The sequence below is a fragment of the Balaenoptera physalus genome (genome assembly GCF_965194825.1).
Source record: "Balaenoptera physalus genome assembly, chromosome: X".
Taxonomy (NCBI): Eukaryota; Metazoa; Chordata; class Mammalia; order Artiodactyla; family Balaenopteridae; genus Balaenoptera; species Balaenoptera physalus.
This window is the reverse complement of record NC_138903.1, coordinates 89,603,853-89,631,296: the sequence shown is the minus strand read 5'-3', so window position 1 is coordinate 89,631,296 and position 27,444 is coordinate 89,603,853. Positions and strand designations below refer to the sequence as shown.

The following is a 27,444-nucleotide window of genomic DNA, read 5'->3' as shown; positions in this document are numbered from 1 at the left end:
TTTATTGGAGTATAATTGCTTTACAACGGTGGGTTAGTTTCTGCTTTATAACAAAGTGAATCAGTTATACATATACATATGTTGCCTCCTCCCATGGGCACACCAAAATTACAATTATTTACAGAGAAACTATTGATTCGAAAAACAAAAGACTAGCAGAAAAGATCTTCTACAATTAAAGATATAGAGAAGGAACCATAATGAGACAGGACAAAAGACGAAACATCAAGAAAAAGAAAGAGAAGAAAAAAAGAAAGAAACAAGTTCATACTATCACCTTTCCAAGAGGGGCTGAAGCCAGGTTGAACTTTTGACTTCTAAAACTTAGTCTTTTGGTGTAAGGTGGCCAAACAAGGATGCAGAGCCAAGCACTGTGAAACCTACAGACACATTGAAGAGCTCAGGGAATACGACGTCTTTCCCACCATGTCAAAACTCCTGAAACCAATCTCCACAGCCTCTGTAACCACACAATAAAGACTTGGGAAATCACACCAGAACGAAAGGAAAAAGAAAGGAAGGAAGGAAGGCCAGAAACTAGACTAGGCACTTCTCAAAGAAGAAAACTCACTCAAATGGCCAACAGTTGAATTAAAAGATGCTCAACTGGGAGTTCCCTGGTGGCCTAGTGGTTAGGATTCCAGGCTTTCAATGCCATGGCCCAGGTTCAATCCCTGCTCTGGGAACTGAGATCCCGCAAGCTGTGGGAACTACACGTGCCAACATGTATGAATCTCAGAGACACAATGTTGATTGAAAGAAGCAAATCACAGGAGCATATATACATACAAACAGTTAGATTCCATTTATTTAGAGGTTCAAAAACAGGAAAAACTAAACAATATGTTGTTTAGGAATGCATTTAGTTAGTAAAACTGTAGAGAAAAACAGGGCAACGATTACTCCAAATTTCAGGATAGTAGTTACATCTGATGGGGGAGAGACTGGGGAAGAAGGGAAACCGTGATCACAGAGGGACACACAGAGGACTTTAAGATACTGGAAGTAAATATTCAATTTTTTAAACCTGGGTACTGAGTACATAGATATTCATTCCTTAAAATTATTTTTAAAATTACATATATATGTTTTATACATTCTTCTGTGTATATTTCACCATTTTAGAAAAGGAAAAATATCAGTGCCCAGAACTGAACACACAACTCTAGCTAATCCATCATACTAGAAGACAATCACCTCTCTCGTTTGGAATACTTTGCGTCTGTTTTTTTTGAACCGAGGTGTTCATTCGTACCTGCTAAATTTTCTTTTTTTCTATGTGGCCATTCTTTTCACTTGTCCTTCCAACCAGTCAAGCGCTCCCCAGAGCCAGATCATCTTCCAGGAGAACTGGAAAACAAAGTTTCTGAGCTAGCCAGGCTGAGGTCCAAATTGCAGCAGGCAGCTGCAGCAGCTCTTCTGAAAGCCCACCTTAAAGCAGCTTCCTTAACCTGCGTGCGTTCTGCCCTGCTTTTCCTGAGATCATCTGTTTATAGCCTCAGCCTAAAATCTTCCTTATGAGAAACCTTAGCGAATGTCTTATCAAGGAAGACAATGCCTCACATTAAATCATGTTGATAAGTTGATGGGAGAGAACATTCTCACCCAAGAAGATTGTCATTTCCTGAAGGGATAAAACCTCACCAGGGAAAACACCTGTGGTACTTATAGGTAGGGCTGGTCTACCAAAGCTGATAACATAGTTCTGAACAGAGGAGGAAGGCAGAGTGCATTTATTCATTCCTGAAAGCTTTGTGGGTAGGTGTGCATCTTTCACATCATAAAGATTCACAGTCCCTGAGCTGGACAGAGGTGCCAACCCTGAAGAATCTCTCCAGAATCCAAGTTGCTGAATCTTCCCTGCTGCCTACAGAGGCTCCAAACCACCACTTGACAATGGGAAACTGGGTGGTTAACCATTGGTTCTCAGTTTTGTTTCTGGTAAGTGATGTTTCACTTTCTAATAATTACTCTTAGAGTAAGGAGACGTTGTGTTTGTTAATATTTGTGAAGTTACTTGAAAGGGAAAGATTCCATGCCAATATTGAGCTCATCAAGGCCTATCAGCTGAAAGGTCCAACTCTAGGATTACATATATATGTTTTATATACTTTTCTGTGTATGATATATTTCAGCATTTTAGAAAAGGAAAAAAAGTCCAACTCCAGAAATTGATTGGTAAAGAGACAAAAATATAAACCACAAATATTTGGAATTTCAATCTGTTTTCATTTTTTGTGTTCTCTTTTTCTCTTCCATTGCACTTCTAACTAGTGCCATGGAGCATTCATTTCTCTCCATTCTTATATTGCTCACATCAAGAAATAATAAAATTGAATATTTGAGATAGAAGTGATCTTAGAGATTATGGTCCAGTGCTGTCCACTAGAAATATAATGTAACGTCACATATGTAATTTTAAAATTGTCTAATACCTAGACAATTGAAAAAGGTAATAGGTGAAATTAATGTCCAGTAATATATCTTGTTTAACCCAATATATCAAAAAGTTATCCTTTCAACCTGTAATCAATATGAAAATATTAATGAGATAATTTATATTCTTTTATTTTTACTGTCTTTGAAATCTGATGTGTATTTTATACTTACAGCACATCTCAATTAAAACTAGGCATATTTCATGTGCTTAGTAGCCGCATGTGCTTAGTGGCTACAGCTTTGTGTAGTGCAAAACCAAACCAACTCTTTGATTTTATAAGGGAAAATAAGACCTAGACGTCACACAGTGAATTGATTGCAGGGCCATCACTCAAATCTAGCTCCCCAGGGTTCAAGCCAGAATGCCTTTACCACACCACATATGCACAATCCCCTTCTAATGCACTCTCTAACTGAACTCTAGTTTCAGTTCTGCTATTAATTGAGTGACCTTGTTCAAATTATTTATCCTCTCTAGCCTTCAGGTCACCTGTGTGTGTATGTGTGTGGGGGGGGGATTAATGAAACCTACATTAGATATAAGTGTGTTTCTAGCTCTAAAATCCTCTGCATTTTTAAAATAGATTTCCTAAGCACTAATTTATTTATTTATTTATTTATTTATTTATTTATTTAATGGCTGTGTTGGGTCTTCGTTTCTGTGCGAGGGCTTTCTATAGTTGCGGCAAGCGGGGGCCACTCTTCACCGCGGTGCGCGGGCCTCTCACTATCGCAGCCTCTCTTGTTGCGGAGCACAGGCTCCAGACGCGCGTGCTCATTACTTGTGGCTCACGGGCCCAGTTGCTCCGCGGCATGTGGGATCCTCCCAGGCCAGGGCTCGAACCCGTGTCCCCTGCATTGGCAGGCAGATTCTCAACCACTGCGCCACCAGGGAAGCCCCCCTTCTGCATTTTTTATTCCTCTCTTAGGTTTTGCTTGGAGAGTTCATCACCCCTGGTGGTGATGATGATGTAACTAGCTTTGATTTCCCACCTTGCACCAATCCCACTGGCAGGCTCAGACTTCTTGTTATCTCTGACATACACTCCTTTGAACTATTTTTTTTAATGAAAAATAAATTACCCCCAAAATATTTTTACTCTTCCTGCCAGGTCTTCTACTCTTTCTTTTCCATTCATAGTGGAGGAAATTATAGTCAAGGTGGGGAATGGAATTCCTTACTCTCAGATGTCACTGTATTTCATCATTCATCTTACCTACAGTTGATGATGGGCCGACACGGAGGTCTTTGCCTCTGTGTCCCTCTCAGATTCTGAAATATTTCTGCTCCCTCTAAATAAGCTTCTCTCCTTTGTCTTCTGAACTCTTGAAGTATCTGTGGCTTTCACCTCTCTTTTTCCATTAAGGTCAAATGATCTCTGGAAGACACACAACTCTGGAAAGGGTGTGTGGGCAAAGAATGCAGGAAGAAATTGATTGGTAAAGCCAGTCTGGTGATGACACAGGCAGAATTTATTGAGCTTCTACTATGCACCAAGCATTGTATTAATCACTTCACATACATTATTTCATGTAAGCCTCACAGCATTGCTGTGGGGTAGATATAGTTATTGTCCTCATTTTATAGGTGAAGAAATGGAGGTCCAGAAAAGTTAAATCACAGATCTAAGGTTACAGAGCTAGAAAGTGGTGGAGCTAGAATTTGAGCCCAAGGAGTTTGACTCCAATATCACACTTCGAATCACTATGTTATGATGCCAGAGGTGTGTGAGTGGTCCAGACCTAGGGAATCTGAATGGGCCATGTTCTAGGCTAAAGGCCCTCTACCTGTGGGGCTGAGATGGTTCTGGACCATCCTGGGGCCATGGATATATATCAGAGGCATCCCAGTGCCCTAGAGTCCTGATCAATTACAGACTAGCACCTTCAAGCTTGGGCTAAAGCCCACCTGGTTGTTCTCCAAGGCAATGGGCGGTAGGTTCCAAATTTCCCCCTTTGCCAATGTAGAGACAGATCTTGGGACAGACAAAAGAAGTCTTAAGAGCTCAAATGAGTCCAAAGCAATGATAAGTTAGTTTGAAAAAAGAATCACAATCTAAAAACAGGAAAGTGTATGTCAGGAAAGTGTATTAAAGAGGCAGGCCCATCTGGAATGGTTTAGTCCCTTCAGATGGGTATTGTCACAGATGTTAAATTTATTTTCTATTTCTTTAGAAATCCATTTATTCACGTATTGCCATCTTTTAGGTGCAATAGTTTGAACGCTCCAATCCATAAGTTGGCAAATGTTTTCTGTAAAGGGCTAGGTAGTACATATTTTAGGCTTTGCAGTCCATATGTTCTCTGTCACAACTACTCAACACTTCCATTGAATCACAAAAGCAGTTATAAACAATACAGAAATAAGTAGGTGTGGCTAGGTTCCAATACCACTGTATTTATAGATACTGAAATTTGAATTTCATATAATTTTCACATGTCATGAAATATATTCTTCTTTTGATTTTTTCCAACCATTTAAAAATGTGAAAACAACAAAATATAAAAACCATTCTTAGCTTGTAGGCTGTACAAAACAGGTGGTAAGATAGATTTGGTCTATGAGCCTTGATTTGCTGACCCTGGTCATTAGCATCTAATGCATGTCTTGAAGTCCTAACTGACTCTGAGAGTAAGTTGACTCATTTAAAATGAAAACAGATATGGGAATTCCCTGGCGGTCCAGTGGTTAGGACTCTGCACTTCCACTGCAGGGGACATGGGTTCTATCCCTGGTCAGGGAACTAAGATCCCACATGCCGCGCGGCACACCCACCGCCCCCAAAATGAAAACAGATAAACACAAGATAGCCAAATGGTAACACTATTTTCTACCCCTTATCTACTCTTTCCCGTACCCAAATTTCACTTTATCCCTTGCTTAATTTTTCTTCCTCTAGGCTGCTTGGTTGGGGCTGAATGTTTTCCTGTTTGTGCATGCCTTCCTGTCATTTGAGAAGGCAACAAGTACTACTACACAAGACAAATCCTGGGGGTGAGTATCACAGTTGTGATGTGGGAAATCTCTGTTTTTTCTTATCTCTGACACTGGCTTCTTTGAGACCCAATGCACTCATTTCGCCTAGAGTTAGGGTTGCCAGAAAAAAAATACAGGATGCCCAGGTAAATTTGAATTCCAGAAAAATAACAAATATTTTTTTGGGGGGTATAAGTTATTCCACATATTGCATGAGACAGGGGCATATTAGAAAATTATTCATTTTTTTTAAATCTGAAGTTCAAATTTAGCTGGGCATCTGTATTTTTGTTCATTAAATCTGACAGCCCTATCCAGGGCACACTCCCCGGATCCAATAATGAAAATACACAGTAAAGAAATATTGAGCAATTTTCAAACTGGTTTCCACAGAAATTCAGGTATCCCTACAGGGTGTGAGGGGAAGGCTAACTGGGCAGTGTCTCTACTTCAACCAAAGCAGCCTTTATCTGTCTTATGGATTCCTGCTTATGATTTTAAGAAAGAGTTTGGTTGAAAACAAATAAACGAACAAGTTGAAAACCACCGCTGTGGACTGATCTCACAGAAGAATACCTATCAAACAAGAGGGATACTTGGGGTGGGGGGTTTTGTGAAGTGGGTGGCGTTGCCAAATTCAAAGCCTGTAGAAAGGTGGGGTCAGGTCAGAGTAACAGGATGGAGAAGGCTGGGGAAGGAGCAGATCAAGGACAGAAGAGGAAGGGTGGGGGTGGGTATGGCACATTGGTGTATGGCGGTTCCTTAAAAACTAAAAATAGAACTACCATACGACCCAGCAATCCCACTACTGGGCATATACCCTGAGAAAACCATAATTCAAAAAGACTCATGTACCACAATGTTCATTGCAGCTCTATTTACAATAGCCAGGACATGTAAGCAACCCAAGTGTCCATCGACAGATGAATGGATAAAGAAGATGTGGCACATATATACAATGGAATAGTACTCGGCCATAAGAAGAAACGAATTTGAGTTATTTGTAGTGAGGTGGATGGACCTAGAGTCTGTCATACAGAGTGAAGTAAGTCAGAAAGAGAAAAACAAATACCTTATGCTAACACATATATATGGAATCTAAAAAAAAAAGGGTTCTGAAGAACCTAGGGGCAGGACAGGAATAACGACGCAGATGTAGAGAATTGACTTGAGGACATGGGGAGGGGGAAGGGTAAGCTGGGACAAAGTGAGAGAGTGGCATGGACATATATACACTACCAAATGTAAAATAGATAGCTAGTGGGAAGCAGCCACATAGCACAGGGAGATCAACTGGGTGCTTTGTGACCACCTAGAGGGGTGGGATAGGGAGGGTGGGAGGGAGATGCAAGAGGGAGGGGATATGGGGATATATGTATACGTATACCTGATTCACTTTGTTATAAAGCAGAAACTGACACAATATTGTAAAGCAATTATACTCCAATAAAGATGTGTTAAAAATAAAAAAAAGGGCTTCCCTGGTGGCGCAGTGGTTGAGAATCTGCCTGCCAATGCAGGGGACAGGGGTTCGAGCCCTGGTCTGGGAAGATCCCACATGCCGCGGAGCAACTAGGCCTGTGAGCCACAACTACTGAGCCTTCGTGTCTGGAGCCTGTGCTCCGCAACAAGAGAGGCCGCGATAGTGAGAGGCCCATGCACCACGATGAAGAGTGGCCCCTGCTTGCTGCAACTAGAGAAAGCCCTCGCACAGAAACGAAGACCCAACACAGCCAAAAATTAATTAATTAATTAATTAATTAATTTTAAAAAAAAAAGAATTCATCCCATACAGATAGCCTCCACAGAATATGGAACTGTGAAATTGTAGTCCTATGTTCTTCAATTCACTTGTCAATTTTAGCTTTAAGGAACCTCTGTGACTCAAATAAGCAAGCAGTGGGAACCAATGTGGAAATGCAGGATCTTTGAGATGAGCAGAGAAAATTTACTCAGAAATAGAACAGGGCGTCTCTACCAAAAACAGTTGGAGTGTGACTCAGCAGAGGGAGAAAACACAGGTCATGTGGAAGAGTCAGAAATGGAAAACAGTAGGGTAGCTCATGTTCATTGCACTGCCTGACATCGTAAGCTATTATGGATGGTAGGCAGATCTTGACCTGGCTTATTAAACCAATGTCACGTTGTCCCGGGTTTAAGTTGTATGGAAAAATAGTTTTTGTGCCGAAAAGATAAAGAAAAGGCCGAGAAATTGTTAACTCTATCTCATATTCTTTTAGCAAGTCATTGACAGGCACACATGTAAGGCTGACCAGTCAGCTGAAGTGAACAAAAATCGCCTGGCTGCTGCCACCACTTTCACTGCTGCTGTGAAACTGTCACACTCCATTGTCTGCAATCCCAAGGAGCTGACTCAGAGACCAGTTGTACAGCTGAGGAGAGAAGTCAGAATTAGCTACCACAGAGTTGAACATATTCTGTCTAGCCTATACCTAATCAAGCCTATTCCTGGGCTCAATACTTCTTTGAAGCACTGATTCCTTGTCTCCTTTTCTAGCAGCTTCTACTGTTGGATCAGATTGATCTTGATGTATGCTGCCTGGCCACCCAAGGAAATCAGTTTGGAATTTTGTTCTTAGAAGTTCTCCCTTCTCAAATCTCTACCTAAGTTTAAAATTTTTGCTCTGAGGGGTTCATTCATTTTGCCAGTTTTATTCAATTATTAAAGAGATCTTAAATATAAATGGTTAATTTTTTATTGTTTTTATTACATGATTATTACATGCTTATAATTGCAACATTAGAAAATATAGAAAAGAGGAAAAATAGTTACCGTCTGTAATTATAACTCAAAATATCTAAGCTTTATTTAAAGTGCAAATAAAATATATATGATCTTCAAGATTGTTTTACAAGTGACAAACTAAAATCATAATTGAGTGTATTAAGCAAAAATCCTCGTAAAGTATTACATTCATAGAATTGATTTGTTAACATTAAATCTTGTTCTCTTTCATATTGATAAATATATAGTCAAACATTTCCAAACCACTGTCATGAGGATTTCTCAATTCAATGTTAAGTTCAGCAAATTTTCTGTCATTTGTAAACAGAGATTTTGGACTGATTGTCCAGGTCTCAGGCAAGGGGACTGGGCCCATGCTCACGTGCAAGATGAGGAGATGAAGCAGCTAATGGTTTCTTCTCTCCTCTGTTCTAGTCGGCACTGGCCTGGGCCCGAGCCTCTGCTCGCAACTTGCATTTTAACAGCATGCAGCAAGATCCTGCTTCCTGTGTGTCGAAATTTGCTGTCCTTCCTGAGAGGCACCTGCTCACTGAGTCCCAGCCACTTGTAGGTCAACTTTCACATTAAAGACAAGAGACTCTTGACGTCTCAGTAGGACAGCTCAACACCAAGCCCCTAGGAATGGAAGCCAGGGGTCTCCTTTGGTAACCAAGGGGGTGAGCAAGAGTGGGTGTGTATTGGCATACTCTATGTAAGACATGTTGGTTATGGGTTAGCAAATTTCATAAAGCTGCCTGGATACACCTCATCTTGATCATTTTACATTTGTCGTTTTGTAGGCGCACCCTGGGAAAGCAACTGGATCACAACCTCACCTTCCACAAGCTGGTAGCATATATAATCTGCCTACACACAGGTAACTGGGCAAACGATGAAACTGCAGGCTCCCGGACATTCAGAATCTAGTTTCATTCATCCATGCATATAAACATTCAAAATATATTTATTGAACACCTGGCACTATTTGCCAGGCAGTATTCTAAACCTGCTTTCATGGAATTTACATTCTATTCCTTTGGGGACAGAGTGAGTATAAAAAAGATCTTGATTCTCTCTGTAATCATTATTGGGCACCTTCTGTGTACTCACCATTCTGCTTGGCACTGTATATAGGATCCTCCTCTTCTAGTGGGGCATGCCTGCCATGATGTTTCTGAGACAATTCTCACATTCCTTTCCATCTTTTCATTTAGCTATTCACATCACCACACACCTGTTTAACTTTGAACGATATAGCAGAAGCCGACAGGCCACAGATGGATCCCTTGCTTCCATTCTCTCCAACCTATCTCATCAGGAGAAAGATTCTTGGCTAAATCCCATCCAGTCCTCAAACACGGTGAGTTGACTCAAGGGCAAAGCACCTGGAGTCTAGTCATGAGCAGGAAAGGCATGGTGTCCCTGGTGGAAATTGTGTCAGCCTGAAATTTCTCCTTTCATAGACAATGGAGTATGTGACATTCACCTACACTGCTGGTGTCACTGGAGTGATCATCACAATAGCTCTGGTTCTCATGGTGACTTTAGCTATGGAATTTATCCGGAGGAGTTATTCTGAGGTCTTCTGGTATACACACCATATTTTTATCATGTACTTCATTGGCTTAGGGATTCATGGCCTTGGGTAAGGTCCTCAAACTCCCATTTTCATGCCCCAATTCCTGACCTTGCGTAATTCTTTGCCACATATTGTCTTTTTGTCTGTCTCAGTGGACTTGTCCGGGATCAAACAGAAAAGAACATGGATGAGAATCATCCTCACAAGTGTGCAGAGTTTTTTGAGAAGTGGAACGATCCTGACTCCCACTGCAAGCCTCCCCAATTTGAAGGGCTCCCCGCTGAGGTAAGACCAGGACAAGGATAGTAGATTCCTGTTAAGACCTGTTATTGTTATTGTTATTATTACTCTTCTTATTATAACCATTATTAGCTCAGCCTGGTGCTGGCTCCTATGGAGGACGTATGCTATACGTTATTCATCTTCTGACTGAAGGCTTGTACCCTTTGACCAGCATCTCCCCATTTCCCCCACCTTCCAGCTCCTTAATACTTTCTGAGTTCAACTTTTTTTCCTTTTTTTAAATTGAAGTATAATTGACTTACAATATTATATTAGTTTCAAGTGTACAACAGAGTGATTTGGTATTTTTATACATTACAAAATGATCACCATAATATGTTACCATCTGTCACCATACAAAGTTATTAAAATATTACTGACTATATTTCCCATGCTGTACATTACATCCCTTTGACTTATAACTGAAAGTTTGTACCTTTTAATCTCTCTTACCTATTTCACTCATTGCCCCCCTCCATCTCCCCTCTGGCACCACCAGTCTCTTCTCTGTATCTATGAGTCTCTTTCTGTTTTGTTATGTTTGTTCATTTGTTTTGTTTTTTAGATTCCACGTGTAAGTGAAATCGTAAGGTATTTGTCTTTCTCTGACTTATTGCACTTTGCATAATACCCTCAGGATCTGTCCATGTTGTTGCAAATGGCAAGATTTCATTCTATTTTATGGCTGAGTAATATTCTATTATGTATGTACATATATATAATATTCCATTATATATATATATATGTCACATTTTCTTTATCCATTCATCTATCAATGGACACTTGGTTGCTTCCGTATCTTGGTTATTGTAAATAATGATGCAATGGACATAGGGATGCATATATCTTTTCAAATTAGTGTTTTTGTTTACTTTGGAAAAATACAGTTGACCCTTGAACAACTCAGGGGTTAGGAGTGACAATCCTGGAAAGACAAAAGTCTGTGTATAACTTTACAGCTGGCCTTTATCCACGTTTTGGCATCAGCAGACTCAATGAACCACAGACCTTGTAGTACTATAGTATGTATTTATTGAAAAAAATCTGCATATAAATGAACATGTGCAGTTCAAACTCACGTTGTTCAAGGGTCAACTGTACCCAGAAGTGGAATTGCTAGCTCCTATGATAGTTCTATTTTTAATTTTTTGAGGAACTGCCATACTGTTTTACATAATGGCTGCACCAATTTACACTCCCTCCAACAGTGCACAAGGATTCCCTTTTCTCCACATTCTCACCAAGGAACTGCCATACTGTTTTACATAATGGCTGCACCAATTTACACTCCCTCCAACAGTGCACAAGGATTCCCTTTTCTCCACATTCTCACCAACACTTATTTGTTGTCTTTTTTATAATAGCCATTTTGAAAACTGTAAGGTGATATCTCATTTTGGTTTTGATTTGCATTTCTCTGATGATTTAGTGATATTGTGCATCATTTCATGTGTCTGTTGGCCATCTGTATGTCTTTTTTTGAAAAATGTCTATTCAGGTCCTCTGCCCATTTTTTAATCGGGTTGTTTGTTTGATGTTGAGTTATATGAGTTCTTTGTATATTTTGGATATTAACCCTTTATTGGATATATCATTTGCAAATATCTTCTCCCATTCAGTAGGCTGTCTTTTCGTTTTGTTGATAGTTCCCTTCACTGTGCAAAAGCTTCTTATTTGATATAGTCCTATTAGTTTATTTTTGCTTTTGTTTCCCTTGCCTGAGGAGACGTATCAAAAAAATATTGCTAAGACTGATGTCAAAGAACATACTGCCTGTTTTCTTCTAGGAATTTTACGGTTTCAGGTCTTACATTGAAGTCTTTAATTCATTTCGAGTTTATTTTTATTTATAGTGTAAGAGAGTAGTCCAATTTGATTCTTTTCCCTGTAGCTGTCCGGTTTTCCCAACACCATTTATCGGAGAGGCTATCTTTTCCCCATTGTATGATCTGGCCTCCTCTGTCATAGATTAATTGACCATCTAAGTGTGGGTTTATTTCTGGGCTCTCTATTCTGCTCCATTGACCTATGTGTCTGTTTTCATGCCAGTATCATACTTTTTTGATTACTGTAGCTTTATAGTGTAGTTTGAAACCTGGGAGCTCTAGCTTTGTTCTTCTTTCTCAAGACATTTTGGTTATCCAGGGTCTTTTGTGTTTCCATACATATTTTAGAATTATTGTTCTAGTTCTGCAAAAAATGCCATTAGTATTTTGGTAGGGATTGCATTGAATCTGTAGATTGCCTTGGGTAGTATGGTCTTTTTAGCAATAATAATTCTTCCAATCCATGAGCATGGTATATCTTCCCATGTATCGTGTCCTCTTGAATTTCTTTCATCAATGTCTTATAGTTTTCTGAGTATAGGTTTTTTATACCTCTTTGTTTAGATTTATTCCTAGGTGTTTTATTCTTTTTGATGCCATTGTAAATGGGATTGTTTCTTCATTTCTGTCTCTGATAGTTCATTTTTAGTGTATGGAAACACAACAGATTTCTGTATATTAATTTCATACCCTGAAACTTTACTCAATTAATTTGTTAGTTCTAATAGTTTTTTGGTGGTGTCTTTAGAGTTTTCTATATATATTATTATGTCATCTACAAACAGTGACAGCTTTACTTCTTTCTTTCCAATTTGGATACCTTTTATTTATTTCTCTTGTCTGCTGTGGCTAACAATTCCAATACTATGTTGAATGAAAGTGGCGAGAGTGGGCATCCTCATCTTGTTCCCGATCTTAGAGAAAATACTTTAAGGCTTTCACCAGTGAGTATGATGCTGGCTGTAGATTTGTCATATATGGCATTTGTTTTGTTGAGGCGTGTTCCCTCTATACACATTTTGTTAAGAGTTTTTATCATAAATGGATGTTGAATTTTATCAAAAGCTTTTTTGCATCTATTGAGATAATCATATAATTTTTATTCTTCAATTTGTTAATGTGGTGTATCGCATTGATTTGTGGATATTGAACCATTCTTGCATCCCTGGGATGAGTCCCACTTGACCATGGTGTATGATCCTTTTAATGTGTTGTTGGATTCTGTTTGCTAGTATTTTGTTGAAGATTTTTGCATCTATGTTTATCAGTGATATTGGCCTGTAACTTTCTTTTTTTGTGGTGCCTGGTTTTGGTATTAGGGTGATGCTGGCCTCACAGAATGCATTCAGAATTGTTCCTTCTTCTGTGATTTTTTGGCATAATTTGAGAAGGGTAGGTGCTAACTCTTCTTCAGGTGTTTAGTAGAATTCAGCTATGAAGCCATCTGGTCCTAGACTTTTGTTTGTTTGGAGGTTTTTTTTTTTTTACTACTGATTCAATTTCATTACTGGTAATCAGTCTGTTCATATTTTCTATTTCTTCCTGATTCAGTCCTGGGAGATTGTATGTTTCTAGGAATTTATCCATTTCTTCTAGATTGTCCATTTTATTAGCATATAATAATTTTTTATAGTAATCTCTTATGATCTTTTATATTTCTATGGTGTCAGTTGTAACTTTTCTTCTTTCATTTCTGATTTCATTTACTTAGGCCCACTCTTTTTTTCTTGATGAGTGTGGTTAAAGGTTTATCAGTTTTGTTTATCTGTTCAAAGAACCAGCTCTCAGTTTCATTGATTTTTCTTCAGTCTCTATTTCATTTGTTTCCACTCTGATATTTACTGGTGCTAAGCTCTTTTAGCTTTTGCATGACTGTAAATTTTTATCTCTTCTTCAAATCTGAATGATAGCCTTGTCAGGTAGAGTATTCTTAGTTGTAGGTTTTTTCTTTTCATCACTTTGAATATATAGTGCCACTTCCTTCTGGCCTGCAAAGTTTTTGCTGAAAAGTTAGCTGCTAGTCTTATGGAAGTTCCCTTGTACATAACTAGTTCCTTTTCTCTTGCTGCTTTTAAGATTCTCTCTTTATCTTTAATTTTGCCATGTTAATTATAATGTGTCTTGGTGTGGACGTCTTTGAGTTCATCTTGTTTGGGACTCTTTGTGCCTCCTGGACCTGGATGTCTGCTTCCTTCCCCAGGTTAGGGAAGTTTTCAGCTATTATTTCTTCAGATAAGTTCTCTGCCCCTTCCTCTCTCTCTACTTCTCTGAGACCCCTATATTGCAAATGTTAGCATGCTTGATGTGGTCCCAGAAGTCTCTTAAGCTCTCCTCATTTTTTTATTCTTATAGGCTTTTTAATATACATACATATTCACACATATGTATCTAGTTTTTTGTTGTTTTTAATAATGGAACAATTCTGTAGTACTTGTTTGATTCCTGATTTTCAAGAAAACCATATATCTTGAGCATCTTTTCAGGTCAATATAGACTTATATCATTTTTTTCTCCTCATTTTTTAAAATTCTTTTTTCTGTTTAGCTTCAGTGATTTCCATTACTCTGTCTTCCAGTGTGCTGATCTGTTCCTCTGTATCATCTAATCTACTGTTGATTCCTTCTGGTGTATTTTTTATTTCAGTTATTTTATTTCAGCTCTATTTGGTTCTACTTTATATTTTCTAACTCTTTGTTAAAACTTCTCAGTGTTCATTTTTTATTTTCCTGAGTGTGTTGAGCATCTTTGTGATCATTACCTTGAACTCTTTATCAGGTAGATTACTTATCTCCACTTTGCCTAGTTCTTCTGGGGTTTTGTCTTGTTCATTTGTCTGGAAGATATTCCTCTGTCTCCCCATTTTGCCTAATTGTTTATTTCTGTGTATTAGATAGGTCAGTTACATTTCCCGATCTTGCAGAAGTGGCCTTATGTAGGAGACATCCTATGGGGCCCAGTAGCACACTCCCCTCTGATCACTAGAGCTATATGCTGTATGGGTGCCACCTATGTGAGCTGCATGGGCTCTTCTGTTGTGATGAGGCTGACTACTGTGGGCATACTGGTAAGCATGACTGGCCTCTGGCCACATTGGCTGCCAGGCCCTGCCTCTTGTAGTGGCTGCCAACCTGCTGGGTGGCTGGGTCCCTGTGTGGCTGCCTTCATAGTCTGGGGGTCCTAGGGCTGGTGCCAGCTTGCTGTTGGGTGGGACCATGTCCCAGTGTGACTCTCTTTGCAGCTGGGGGCGCTCCAATGCCAGCCCACTGGTAGGTGGGTAAGCCCCCAGCACTAATAGGCTAGAGGGAGGACTCCAAAATGGCACTTGCCAACACCAGTGTTCTAGTGGTAGAACGAGCTCCCCCAAATGGTTGCCACCAGTATCTATATCCCAGAGGTTGGGCTCCAATGACCTCCTGCCTCTCCAGGAGGCTCTCCAAGATCAGCAGGTGGTCTGACCCAGGCTCCTTTCAAACAGCTGTTTCTGCCCTGGGTCCTAGAGCATGTGAGATTTTGTATACACCCTTTAAGAGTGGAGACTCTATTTCTCACAGCCCTCTGGGCCTCCCAAAAAGTAAGCCCCAGTGGCCTCCAAAGCCAAAATTTCAGGGGCTCGTGCAAAACCACAGTCTGGGGAGCCCAATGTGGGCCTCAGACCCCTCCCTCCTTGAGGAGAACCTCTGCAATTGTAATCATCCTCCCGTTTGTGGGTCACCCACCTGGGGGTATGGGTCTTGACTATAACACAACTCCACCCCTCCTAGCCATCTCGTTTTGGTTATTTCTTTATATTTTTAGTTGTGGAAAATCTTTTCTGCTGGTCTTCAGGTCATTCTCATAGATAGTTGCTCTGTAAATATTTGTAATGTTTGTGTGCATGTGGGAGGAGGCAAGCTCAGGGTTTTCCTACTCCACCATCTTGGCCACAGCCCGCTGCCTTGTGATTTTATAAAATACCAACAAGAACCCTCTGAAGGAAGGTCCTCTCCTCAACTCCTGGATGGGGAACCTGAGGCTCGGGGAGCTTAGTGCCCTATTTTGCCATATGTCATTGGCAGAGGCCACACGGGAAACCCCCTCAATTTATTTTTTAAACCATTCTTGAAGTTGGCTTTCTTTGGTATTGTAAGAACATGCCTGGAAATTATTGTTAGATAATGGATGATCAATAAACTGGATTCCAGGGAACTTAAGGTGTGCCTCAAGGTAATTGCCATGGATATTACGCTTTACCTTTGCTTGTTCATAAAATATGTTAGATTGAGGAAGAAATGGAAGGGAAAGGTTGATTTGTGGTGTCTTAAAGTGCTCTGAGGATGATTAAAGTCTTTAAATCATATGCAGAATTAAGAGCAATAGCTCTGTCCTCACGTAGAAAGAGAAAAATGTTTTTTGAAAACCCCCTGTGACTTCCTTGGTGGTGCAGTGGTTAAGAATCCGCCTGCCAATGCAGGGGACACGAGTTCAAGCCCTGGTCCGGGAAGATCCCACATGCCACAGAGCAACTAAGCCCATGCACCACAACTACTGAGCCCACGTGCCACAACTACTGATGCCCACGTGCCTAGAGCCTGTGTTCTGCAACAAGAGAAGCCACCACAATGGGAAGCCCGCGCACCACAACTAAGAGTAGCCCCTGCTTGCTGCAACTAGAGAAAGCCCACGCACAGCAATGAAGACCCAACACAGCCAAAAATTAATTAATTTTAAAAAAAGAAAGAAAGAAAGAAAGAAAATCCCCTAAAGTTGACATTGCAAATCAGTTGGGAAAAAAGATACATTATTCAATACTTTTCTTTACAATAATAGGATAGACATCTAGGAAAAAAAGCTGTCTCTTTATTCCACACTTTACAGTAAAATATGGTCAAGGATGCATGGATCAAGGGTTTAAATGTTGAAAAAAAAGAAAGAAATCATAAAAGCACCCTAAGACCACATGTGAATCTTTTTCTAATACTGGAGTGTTAGTATAAATACTCTAAATAATATTTTTAGAAAGCTCGAAGCCAGAAAAGGAAAGAAAATATATATTTTTATTCAAATTTATTTATTCTCTCCCTCTTTCTCTCCATCCATCCATACATATATATTTTTTTATGGCAAAAAAAAATCCATCATAAATAAAGACAGGTAACAAATTACTGAGTAGGAAAAGTATTTACAGTTCACAGACCGTGAATTAATTTCCTAATATACAAATATAGAGGTCAATAAGAAAAAGTCTAACAACCTGATTTTAAAAAAAGATGTAGAAGATATGAACAGAGTGAACACAGTAATAAACCTAACAGATTAGCAAAGATCAAAGAGTTTGCTCATGTGCTGTGTTGGTAATGCTCTCAAGCATTGCTGGTGAGCATCTAAAATATGCTTGCAAATGTGTTAAATTACATGTATTAGGTTATTCATTGAAGCATTGCTTGATAGAACAAAAGATTGGAAATAAGTGCCCATCAATAGGGGACTAGTTAAATTACAGGACTTTCCTACAATGGCATACTCTGTAACCATTGAAAATAAAAAGGTAGCTTTCTAGATGTGAATATGGACCAGTCTCTAAGATGTTAAATGAAAAAAAGTCAGGGCAGTATGTATGCTCTGCTACCATTTGTACTTAATGTAATATTATCATTTAAATGCATATTCTCCAAAAGGATTCACAAAATAATAATATTGACTGCCTTGGGGAGCTGAGGGGAGCAGTGGAAGGGAGATTTACTTTTTATTGTATACCCTTTTGTACTTTGAAATTTTGTGACATATACGTGTATTACCTATTATAAAAATAATTTTAAAAGGACATACCTGATATATGTTAATAGCACATTTCATTTCTAAAGTCAGTGGAACTTGTAGGCTATGACCAGACACCTTTTATATTATTTGACCAGTAAGAGGTCCTTAAAGACAAGAAGCTATAACGCTTGACTAGTCCCTTACTAGCTAAGGCAATTAATCCCCTGTCTTACCTTGCACATCAGCTTCTATCCCTTTCCCATCTATTACCTGAGATAAAGGTATAGTTGGCCTATTTGGAGGTATACTTAGAACTCAGGGGTTGCTTTGAATAGTCATGTAATACCACAAGGGAGAGAATACCGGTTTTGCCATCTGTTTGAATGTATTGGTTTGTTTCTTCCATAAACACACACAAAAATACTCTCTCCACATTCTCCCCATTTAAAAATTATAAAAATAATACATGCTTATTGTAGAAAGTTTGGAAAACACAGAAAAATATTTAGAAGAAAATTAAAATTTCACAGAATTTTATCACCTAGAAGTAATAACTTTTTTCCTTTAGTCTGTATCATGGATCCTTTCCTATATTGTCAAGCATTCTACTGAAACTTTTTTTTTTTTTGCTGCACCACACAGCATGAGGGATCTTCAATCCCGACCAGGGATTGAATCCATGCCCCCTGCATTGGGAGTGTGGAGTCCTAACCACTGGACCACCAGGGAAATCCCTGAAGAATTTGTTTTAAAAATGCCATATGTTATACCATTTTTGTCATTTTTTTCTACATGATCATTTTTAATGACCTTGAGGGTATTATGCTAAGTGAAATAAGTCAGACAGAAAAAGACAAATACTGTATGATCTCACTTATATATGGACTCTAAAAAAAAAGGCTCATAGATACAGAGAACAGATTGGTGGTTACCAGAAGCAGGGATTGGGGTGTAGGTGAAATGGGTGAAGGTAGTGAAAAGGTACAAACTTCCAGTTATAAAATGTCCTGAGGATCTAATGTACAGCATGGTGACTATAATTAATAATACTCTACTGCATATTTGAAAGGTGCCAAGAAAGTAGATCTTAAAATTTCTCATCACAAGAAAAAAATTTTTTTTGTAACCATGCATGGTGAGAAAGGTTAACTGGAATTATTGTGGTGATCATTTTGCAATATATACAAATATTGAATCATTATGTTGTGCACATGAAACTAATATATGTCAGTTATATCTCTATACAAAAAATAAATAAAAATTAAGAAAAGACAGTTTGGTATTAGCCAAAAAAAATCTGTATGATATGCCACATTTTTAAAAAAATAAATTTATTTATTTCTTTATGGCTGCGTTGGGTCTTTGTTGCTGTACGCGGGCTTTCTCTAGTGGCGGCGAGCAGCAGCTACTTTTCGTCGTGGTGCGCAGGCTTCTCACTGCTGTGGCTTCTCTTGCTGCAGAGCACGGGCTCTAGGCACGTGGGCTTCAGTAATTGTGGCACACGGGGTCAATAGTTGTGGGTCGCGGGCTCTAGAGCACAGGCTCAGTAGTTGTGGCGCACGGGCTTAGTTGCTCCACGGCATGTGGGATCCTCCCAGACCAGGGCTCAAACCCGTGTCCCCTGCATTGGCAGGCAGATTCTCAACCACTGCGCCACCAGGGAAGCCCTTTAATGCTACTTTGATTAGACTTGTTTTCAGTCCATATCCATGCTCCATTCTCCTCCTACATTGAATGCTTTCAAGGCTGTTGAGATGTTTTGCCAAATTGCTCTCTGGGAAGATGCTACTTATTTGTACTTCCCCCAGGTGCACATGTGAATGTGTCTATTTCCCTGCATGCCACTTAATGGTGGGCATTATTGTTTGAAACTGCTTTCCAATTTGAGACGCTAAAATGCTACTTTGTTTTAATATTCATTTTCTCTGATTACTTTCAAAGCTAACATTTTTTTCCCACATTGGTGATTAGCCACTTTTTTAAAAAATTTATTTTTGGCCACAGCCCACAGCATGCAGAACTTCCCCGACCAGGGATCAAACCCGTGCCCCCTGCACTGGAAGCACAGAGTCCAAACCACTGGACCACCAGGGAGGTCCTAGCCACTTCTTAAATATATTTCTTTCATGTCTTCTGAATTCAGCTGGGGATTTTTTCCAAATAAGAAGTAGCATCAAATTGTATTATACCCACTCTCCGATTTACTGGCCCCGTCTCTGCCCCTTTCCTCCCCAGAGATACCCAAGAAACTATCTTGCCTGAAACAGCATAAGAAACCTCATTCCACACAGTTCCAATGTATTGTGATTGAGCAGTTGGGCAAAAAAGAACATGACTTAGCACTGCTAGGAAATACATTTTTAGTAGCTCCTGTGCATATAGAAGCAAACTGCTGCCTTTGAGAAGATCTCAGGGATAGAGAGACTGCTTAAAAAAAAAAAAGTATACAAGATAAAAAGTGTTTTACTATGTTAGATGTTTTGAGCACCTGAAAAAAGAGGTGATGGATAAATACCAAGTTTTATATATTACTGTTACCAATAGTGTCAGCCACACACTTTCCCTTTTTTGTTTGTTTTGTTTTTAATCATCTGCTGCTATTTCACATCTACCTTCTCTGGTGGTTTTTCAGACTGGACAAGTTGTCCTGGAAGATAGTCTTAGATTCTTAAAATTAAACTTTAAATATAATTTAAGAATATATATAATTACCATGTATTTTATTTCTGTGCTTTTCTCTTGCTTCCTGGTGAGACCTGTAAGATTTCAGGAAATGATCTGCTTTATGAGTAACAGATTAGCAAACAAAACCATTGTGGATTACTCCTTTCCATTTCCGTCTTCAAGCTTTGGTGAAATTAGCGGCTTAATAATGATACACATCAGAGAACTCAGTAAGTATTTATTGAATGAAGGAATGAACTGCTACACAAACAAATCCTAGAGAAGAGATTAATGTGTAACCTCACTTTTTTTTAAAATTGGGGGGTTTGTTTTTGTTTTTGTTTTTTAACTTTGGGTTTTATTTATTTATTTATTTATGGCTGTGTTGGGTCTTCGTTTCTGTGCGAGGGCTTTCTATAGTTGCGGCGAGCGGGGGCCACCCTTCATCGCGGTGCGCGGGCCTCTCACCATCGCGGCCTCTCCCATTGCGGAGCACAGGCTCCAGACGCGCAGGCTCAGTAGTTGTGGCTCACGGGCCCAGTTGCTCCGCGGCATGTGGGATCTTCCCAGACCAGGGCTCGAACCCGTGTCCCCTGCATTGGCAGGCAGACTCTCAACCACTGCGCCACCAGGGAAGCCCTAACCTCACTTTTTATTGTCTCTGTGTGCAGTCTTGGAAGTGGATCCTTACACCAGTCATTATTTACATCTTTGAAAGGATTCTCCGATTTTATCGCTCCCAGCAGAAGGTTGTGATTACCAAGGTAAAGAATATGCACTTTCTTCTTGCTCTGCTAAGAGTTGTGTTCTTCCTGATTATAGAAATAAATTGCCACGTTGTCACCTTGACGGGAATAAAAAAGAATTTGAGGGCAATATATTTGAGTTCCTCCAGAGCTGGACAGAGCTGGAAAGAGAGGTTTGGCAGAAGTCATCAGCATGGGTCTATGTCAGAAGCTGCAAACAGGCAGTCTGCGCCATATCTAGCCCACAGACATATTTTGTTTGGCACACACCCTGATTGTTTAGAAAGTCAAATTGGTTGCTAACATTTAGAAATCTGGATGGAGGCTTTCACATTTAAAAAATGGCATTTCTTGTTGCTTTTCCAGCCTACCCAGTTACAGCACAGGGAATTATATTCAATATCTTGCAATAACCTATAATGGAATATAATCTGAAAATAATAACTGAATCACTATGCTGTACACCTGAAACTAACACAATATTGTAAACCAACCATGCTTCAATTTTTAAAAGTGGCATTTCTGGCTTCTCTTGAAGAATCAGGCAACCTGATAATGCTGAGTCTTGGCTCCGTAGTGCGACCATTGTCTGGACTTGGTAACTGCTGCCCCCTTTAGAAAAGACTTGTGTTCGCAATTTATGGCCATCACCAGCTCTCCAGCTTTACTTATTTACTTTATCTGCCTGCCCCTGTCGCCATTTGAATTTGCCTCCTTTGGCCTCTGTGCTTTATTCATAGGATGAGTCATGCACCCATCCAAAGTTTTGGAATTGCAGATGCACAAGCATGGCTTCAGCATGGAAGTGGGACAGTATATTTTTGTTAATTGCCCCTCAATCTCTTACCTGGAGTGGCATCCCTTTACCCTGACCTCTGCTCCAGAGGAAGACTTCTTTTCCATTCATATCTGAACAGTGGGGGACTGGACAGAAAATCTCATAAGGGCTTTTGAACAACAGAATTCACCAGTTCCCAGGTAGGTCCTTAAGAGCAGCAGAGACCCAGACCAGAATGTAGACAAGCAGAGAAGAGAAAGCAATTCCGCATTGAAACTTAAGTCTGGTACAATGGACTATGATTAAAATAAACAGGTAGCAATCAGCTGTGGAACAGCTCTGCCTCTGGGAGGATTTTTGAGGTTGTGGGTGGAGGTGAGACTTCACTTGCCCTTTGTTTTTTGCCTTCTCCCAGGATCAAGGTGAATGGTCCCTTTGGCACTGTCAGTGAGGATGTCTTCCAGTATGAAGTGGCTGTGTTGGTCAGAGCAGGAATTGGGGTCACCCCCTTTGCTTCCATCTTGAAATCCATCTGGTACAAATTCCAGAATGCAGATCACAACCTCAAAACACAAACGGTATGCTCCCGAACACCACTTTTCATCTGGTCTGGGCCTGATAGGTCCATTGCTTTCATGGGCTAAGCTCTTTACAACTGGTAAGAGAGTAACCCCTCCCTGTAGTTATGAGAGTGAGTGATCACTTCTCCCTGCCAAGGCATCCGCTTCTACAGACTTACCATAAGAACTGGGTCTTCATTTTCAACTGGAGTTTAAAATCACCTTGAACTAAAGCTGACGTTGGAGTTCTCTTTCCATAAGGGGAGTTGTTAGGACTCTGGACATTAATGCCACCTGAGGTCTGTTGTACTGTAGAGGTGATTTTTTCAGGTCACTCTTAGACTGGATCAACAAATATAGTGTATACGTACATAATCATGTCACCATAGTGCACATTGTAAAGGGCACTTAATAAGGCTATATTCTCTCTTGCTGATTCCAGATCTATTTCTACTGGATCTACAGGGAGACAGGTGCGTTTGCTTGGTTCAGTGACCTATTGGTTTCCCTGGAACAGGAGATGGAGGAACTAGGCAAAGTGGGTTTCCTAAACTACCGTCTCTTCCTCACCGGATGGGACTGCAACTTTGTGAGTTCAAACAACAGACTAATTCCCAAGATGCAAGATGAATGTCACACGAAACATAATGCATGCTGATTAGAAATAATCATTTCTTATGATTTCCTACCTGTTCTCACCTTCACACCCAAGTTTAAAAGTGGCTGAAGGAAGAGGCAGCTATCAGGACCTGCTTTTTCTAACTTCCTATTTCTCTGACTCCAGGCTGGTCATGCGGCATTAAGCTTTGACAAGGCCACTGATATCCTTACAGGTCTGAAACAGAAAACCTCCTTTGGGAGACCTATGTGGGACAATGAGTTTTCTACAATAGCTACCGCCCACCCCAAGTAAGTGTATTCTCCTCTAGTTACAGAATTGATTTTGCAGCACTGATTGATTTTGCAGATTTAGGTTTAGGAAATGTATTACAGCATGTTGAACACTCTTGGGAAAGATCTCTGGGGCCAAAACTATTTGCACCAATCTTAGATTCTTGCTTAAAAGTGAGGAAATTTCCTGTGGCGTTTCAGCGAAATAAGGGTCTTGATCTTGTAATTGATGAGAAGACATTTGTTGTCCCCACATTCATTCAAACAGTGAGGCAAAGAGACTCAGTTCTGGTTGTATTACCAAACAAAATAGAGAACGGGAACAATTCAAATGCACTGTTTTGGGCCAAAGCAATTCTGAGGAAAAAGAACAAAGCTGGAGGCATAACCCTCCCAGACTTTAGATAATACTACAAAGCTGCGGTAATCAAAACAGCTTGGTACTGGCACAGAAGCAGATATATAGATCAATGGAACAGAATAGAGAGCCCAGAAATAAACCCACACACTTACAGCCAATTAATCTTCAACAAAGTAGGCAAGAATATACAATGGAGATAAGACAGTCTTTTCAGCAAGTGGTGTTGGGAAAGCTGGACAGCCTCATGTAAATCAATAAAGTTAGAACACTCCCTCACACTATACACAAAAATAAACTCAAAATGGCTTAAAGACTTAAATATAAGACATGACACCATAAAACTAGAAGAGAACCTAGGCAAAACATTCTCAGACATAAACTGTAGTAATATTTTCTTAGATCAGTCTCCCAAGGCAAAAGAAATAAAAGCAAAAATAAACAAATGGGACCTAATCAAACTTAAAAGCTTTTGCACAGTAAAGGAAACCATAAGCAAAATGAAAAGACAACCTACAGACTGGGAGAAAATATTTGCAAGCAATGCAGCTGATGAGGGCTTACTTTTCAAAATATACAGACAGCTCATACCACTCAATATCAAAAAAAAACAAAACAAAACAACCCTATCAAAAAATGGGCAGAAGACCTAAACAGACATTTCTCCAGAGAAGACATACAGATGGCCACCAGGCACATGAAAAGATGCTCAACATCGCTAATTGTTAGAGAAATGCATATCAAAAATACAATGAAGTTTCACCTCACACCAGTCAGAATGGCCATCATCAAAAAGTCTACAAGTAGTACATGCTGGAGAGGGTGTGGAGAAAAGGGAACCCTCCTACAGTGTTGGTGGGAATGTAAATTGGTGCAGCCACTATGGAAAACAGTATGGAGGTTTCTTTAAAAAACTAAAAATAGAGTTACCATATGATCCAGCAATCCCACTCCTGGGCAGATATCCAGAGACAACTCTAATGTGAAAAGATACATGCACCCCAATGTTCATAGCAGCATTATTTACATGGAAGCAACCTAAATGTCCATTGACAGATGAATACATAAAGAGGATGTGATACACACACACACACACACACACACACACACACACACACACACACAATGGAAAAGTACTCAGGGACTTCCCTGGTGGTCCAGTGGTTAGGAATCCACCTTCCAATGCAGGGGACGCGGGTTCAATCCCTGGTTGGGGAACTGGGATCCCACATGCCACGGGGCAACTAAGCCCGTGTGCTGCAACTACTGAGCACGCGGGCCACAACTAGAGAGAAGCCTGGGCACCGCAATGAGGAGCCCCCATGCGCCGCAGTGGAGGATCCCACAAGCAGCAACGAAGATCCCGCATGCCGCAACCAAGACCAGACACAGCCAAAAAATAAATAATAAAATAAATAATTAAAAAATAATAAATTTCTTTCAAAAAAAAAAGGAATACTACTCAGATAATGCCATTTGCAGCAACATGGATGGACCTAGAGATTATCGTACTAAGTGAAGTAAGTCAGACAAAGACAAATATTATATAATATCACTTATATGTGGAATCTAAAAAAATGGTACAAATGAACTTATTTACAAAACAGAAACGGAGTCACAGACATAGAAAACAAACTTATGGTTACCAAAGGGGAAAGGGGAGGGGGAGGGATAAATTGGGAGTATTGAATTAACAGATACACACCACTATATATAAAACAGATAACAAGGATTTACCATATACCACAGGGAAGTAATAACCTATAATGGAAAAGAATCTGAAGCTGTACACCTGAAACTAACACAATATTGTAAAAGTCAACTACAATTAAATTTTTAAAAATGCATTGTTTTGGGCCTTAATGACCTCTACTTAAAGTAACAAGGGTTTGGAGTGTATTAACTAGTTAACTGATGACCTGACCTCAGTTTTCTGAGGGGTTCTGAGACATGCTAGAGCATGAAAATCAGCCATAAAATCAGCCATTCCAATGGGAAGATTAAGCTGATCGTATTAGGTAAATCCCTGGAACAAGTTGGCAGGTGAAGATCAATTCCACAAACATTATTGGTTACCTTCTATAGGGTACAGCACACACTATTCTAAAAGATTTGGAGGTTGAAAGAAAAATAGGATATGGTTCTTGCCTTCAAGGAGCACACATTTTAACAAGAGATGCATATAATCAACTCAAGCAGAATAATGCACGCCATGAAGCAGGTACATGGACACGGAGGAAAAGTCTATGCCCATATGGGGTGATCAGGAAAGGCTTCAGGAAGGCAGTGGAGAGAACACTTAGTGACTCGGATTCAGATGATCCTGGGTCCTACTGCTAGTTCTGGCACTTTCTAGTTCTGGGACCTTGAGCTACAAAGCCCTCTGATCTTCAGATTCCTCATATGTAAAATGGGGGTTTATATTAGTAAGCGCCTGCTCTACTCACTTGCAGGATTGTCGTGAATAATAAGCAAGACAATACATAAAAAATGTTCTGTAAACTGTAAAACAGCATGTAAACAAAAGAGATTATGTTAATTATTGTGTCGGGTTGATCATAGTTGAAGTTGTATTAAGGAATGCATACATTATGTGGGAAGGGAGAAAGATGAGCCAGGGAAGAAGTAGGAGAATGTGTAGAAGCAGTATCACAGAAGCCAAGGGAGGAAATATTAGAGGAGCATTGTCAGCAGGGTTGGAGGAGTGGCAGGGTCCAGGAAATGCTTCTTTAGTTTAAGGATGATCTAAGCATATTTATGGACAGATCAGGAGCCAGTAGATAGGAATAAGATAAACATACAAAAGGGGAGAGAGGGCTAGGATAGCCATAATAAAAGGGCAATAACAAGAGTTGGTGAGGAAATGGGGAAATTGTAGGCAAGTTCCTCCCACGTTGCTTATGGGAATGTGAAACAGTGCAGCACTTTAGGAAAACTCTGGCATTTCCTCAAAATGTTAAACATAGAGTCACCACATGACCCAGCAATTTCACTCCTAAGTACATACCCAAGAGAAATGATATGTCCACACAAAAACTTGTATGTGAATGTATGTAAAATAGCCAAAAAGTGGTAACAACCCGTGTCCATCAACAGATGAATGGATAAACAAAACGTGGTATATTCACACAAAGGAATATTATTCAGCTGTAAAAAGGAATGAAGTATATTACATGCTACAACATGGAGGAACCTTGAAAACAGTATGCTAAGTGCAAGAAACCAGACACAAAAGGCCACATATTGTATGATTCCATTTATATGAAATGTTCAGAATAGGCAAATCTAGAGACAGAAAGTATACTTGATTGTCTAGGGCAGGGAGTGGGGGAAGTTGGGAGGAAATGGGGAGTGACTGCTAATGTGTATGGGCTTTCATTTTGGGAAGATGGAAATGTTCTTGGATTAGATCGTGGTGATGGTTGCACAACTTTGTGGTTATACTAAAAAGCACTACCTGCACACTCTAAAAGGGTGACTGTTAAGTCATGTGAATTATGTCTCAAGTAAAAAAGAGGGGAGAGGAAGGTATGAGGGAAGGAAGGACAGGGTGAGACCCAGAGCCTAGTTAGAAAGATTATCCTTGGCAATAAGAACCACCACCTCTTCAGTGTGAGAAAACACTGGATGGATTTAATGGCAGCTAACATATGCACTTGCTATGTGCCAGGCATTTTTCTAATTGCTTTACATATATTATTTTTGTTTAAACCTTCAAACAACCCTGTGAGGTGGATACTATTTTTATCCCATTTTACAGGGGGGAATATTGAAACACAGAGAGGTTAAGAAACTTGCCTAAAGTCACACAGCTGGGACAAATGTCAGAACAGGGATTGGAACCTAGACAGCCTGGCTCCAG

At 39.8% G+C, this 27,444-nt stretch overlaps 1 protein-coding gene across 1 annotated transcript in view; it reads left to right on the top strand.

Moving 5' to 3' along the window:
- Positions 1–200: 200 nt before the first annotated feature.
- Positions 201–27,444, top strand: part of NOX1 (NADPH oxidase 1) — a gene marked incomplete at its 5' end in the record, with an annotated part of 28,953 nt that continues 1,709 nt past the window's right edge. Inside the window, 17 exon segments of the mRNA XM_082445685.1 lie at positions 201–301; positions 1,704–1,941; positions 5,340–5,400; positions 5,403–5,434; positions 8,598–8,650; positions 8,652–8,729; positions 8,963–9,039; positions 9,377–9,522; positions 9,626–9,807; positions 9,894–10,026; positions 20,921–21,013; positions 21,736–21,738; positions 21,741–21,905; positions 21,909–21,973; positions 22,189–22,351; positions 22,776–22,922; positions 23,118–23,242. Of these exon segments, the coding sequence (XP_082301811.1) occupies positions 201–301; positions 1,704–1,941; positions 5,340–5,400; positions 5,403–5,434; positions 8,598–8,650; positions 8,652–8,729; positions 8,963–9,039; positions 9,377–9,522; positions 9,626–9,807; positions 9,894–10,026; positions 20,921–21,013; positions 21,736–21,738; positions 21,741–21,905; positions 21,909–21,973; positions 22,189–22,351; positions 22,776–22,922; positions 23,118–23,242 (1,862 nt within the window).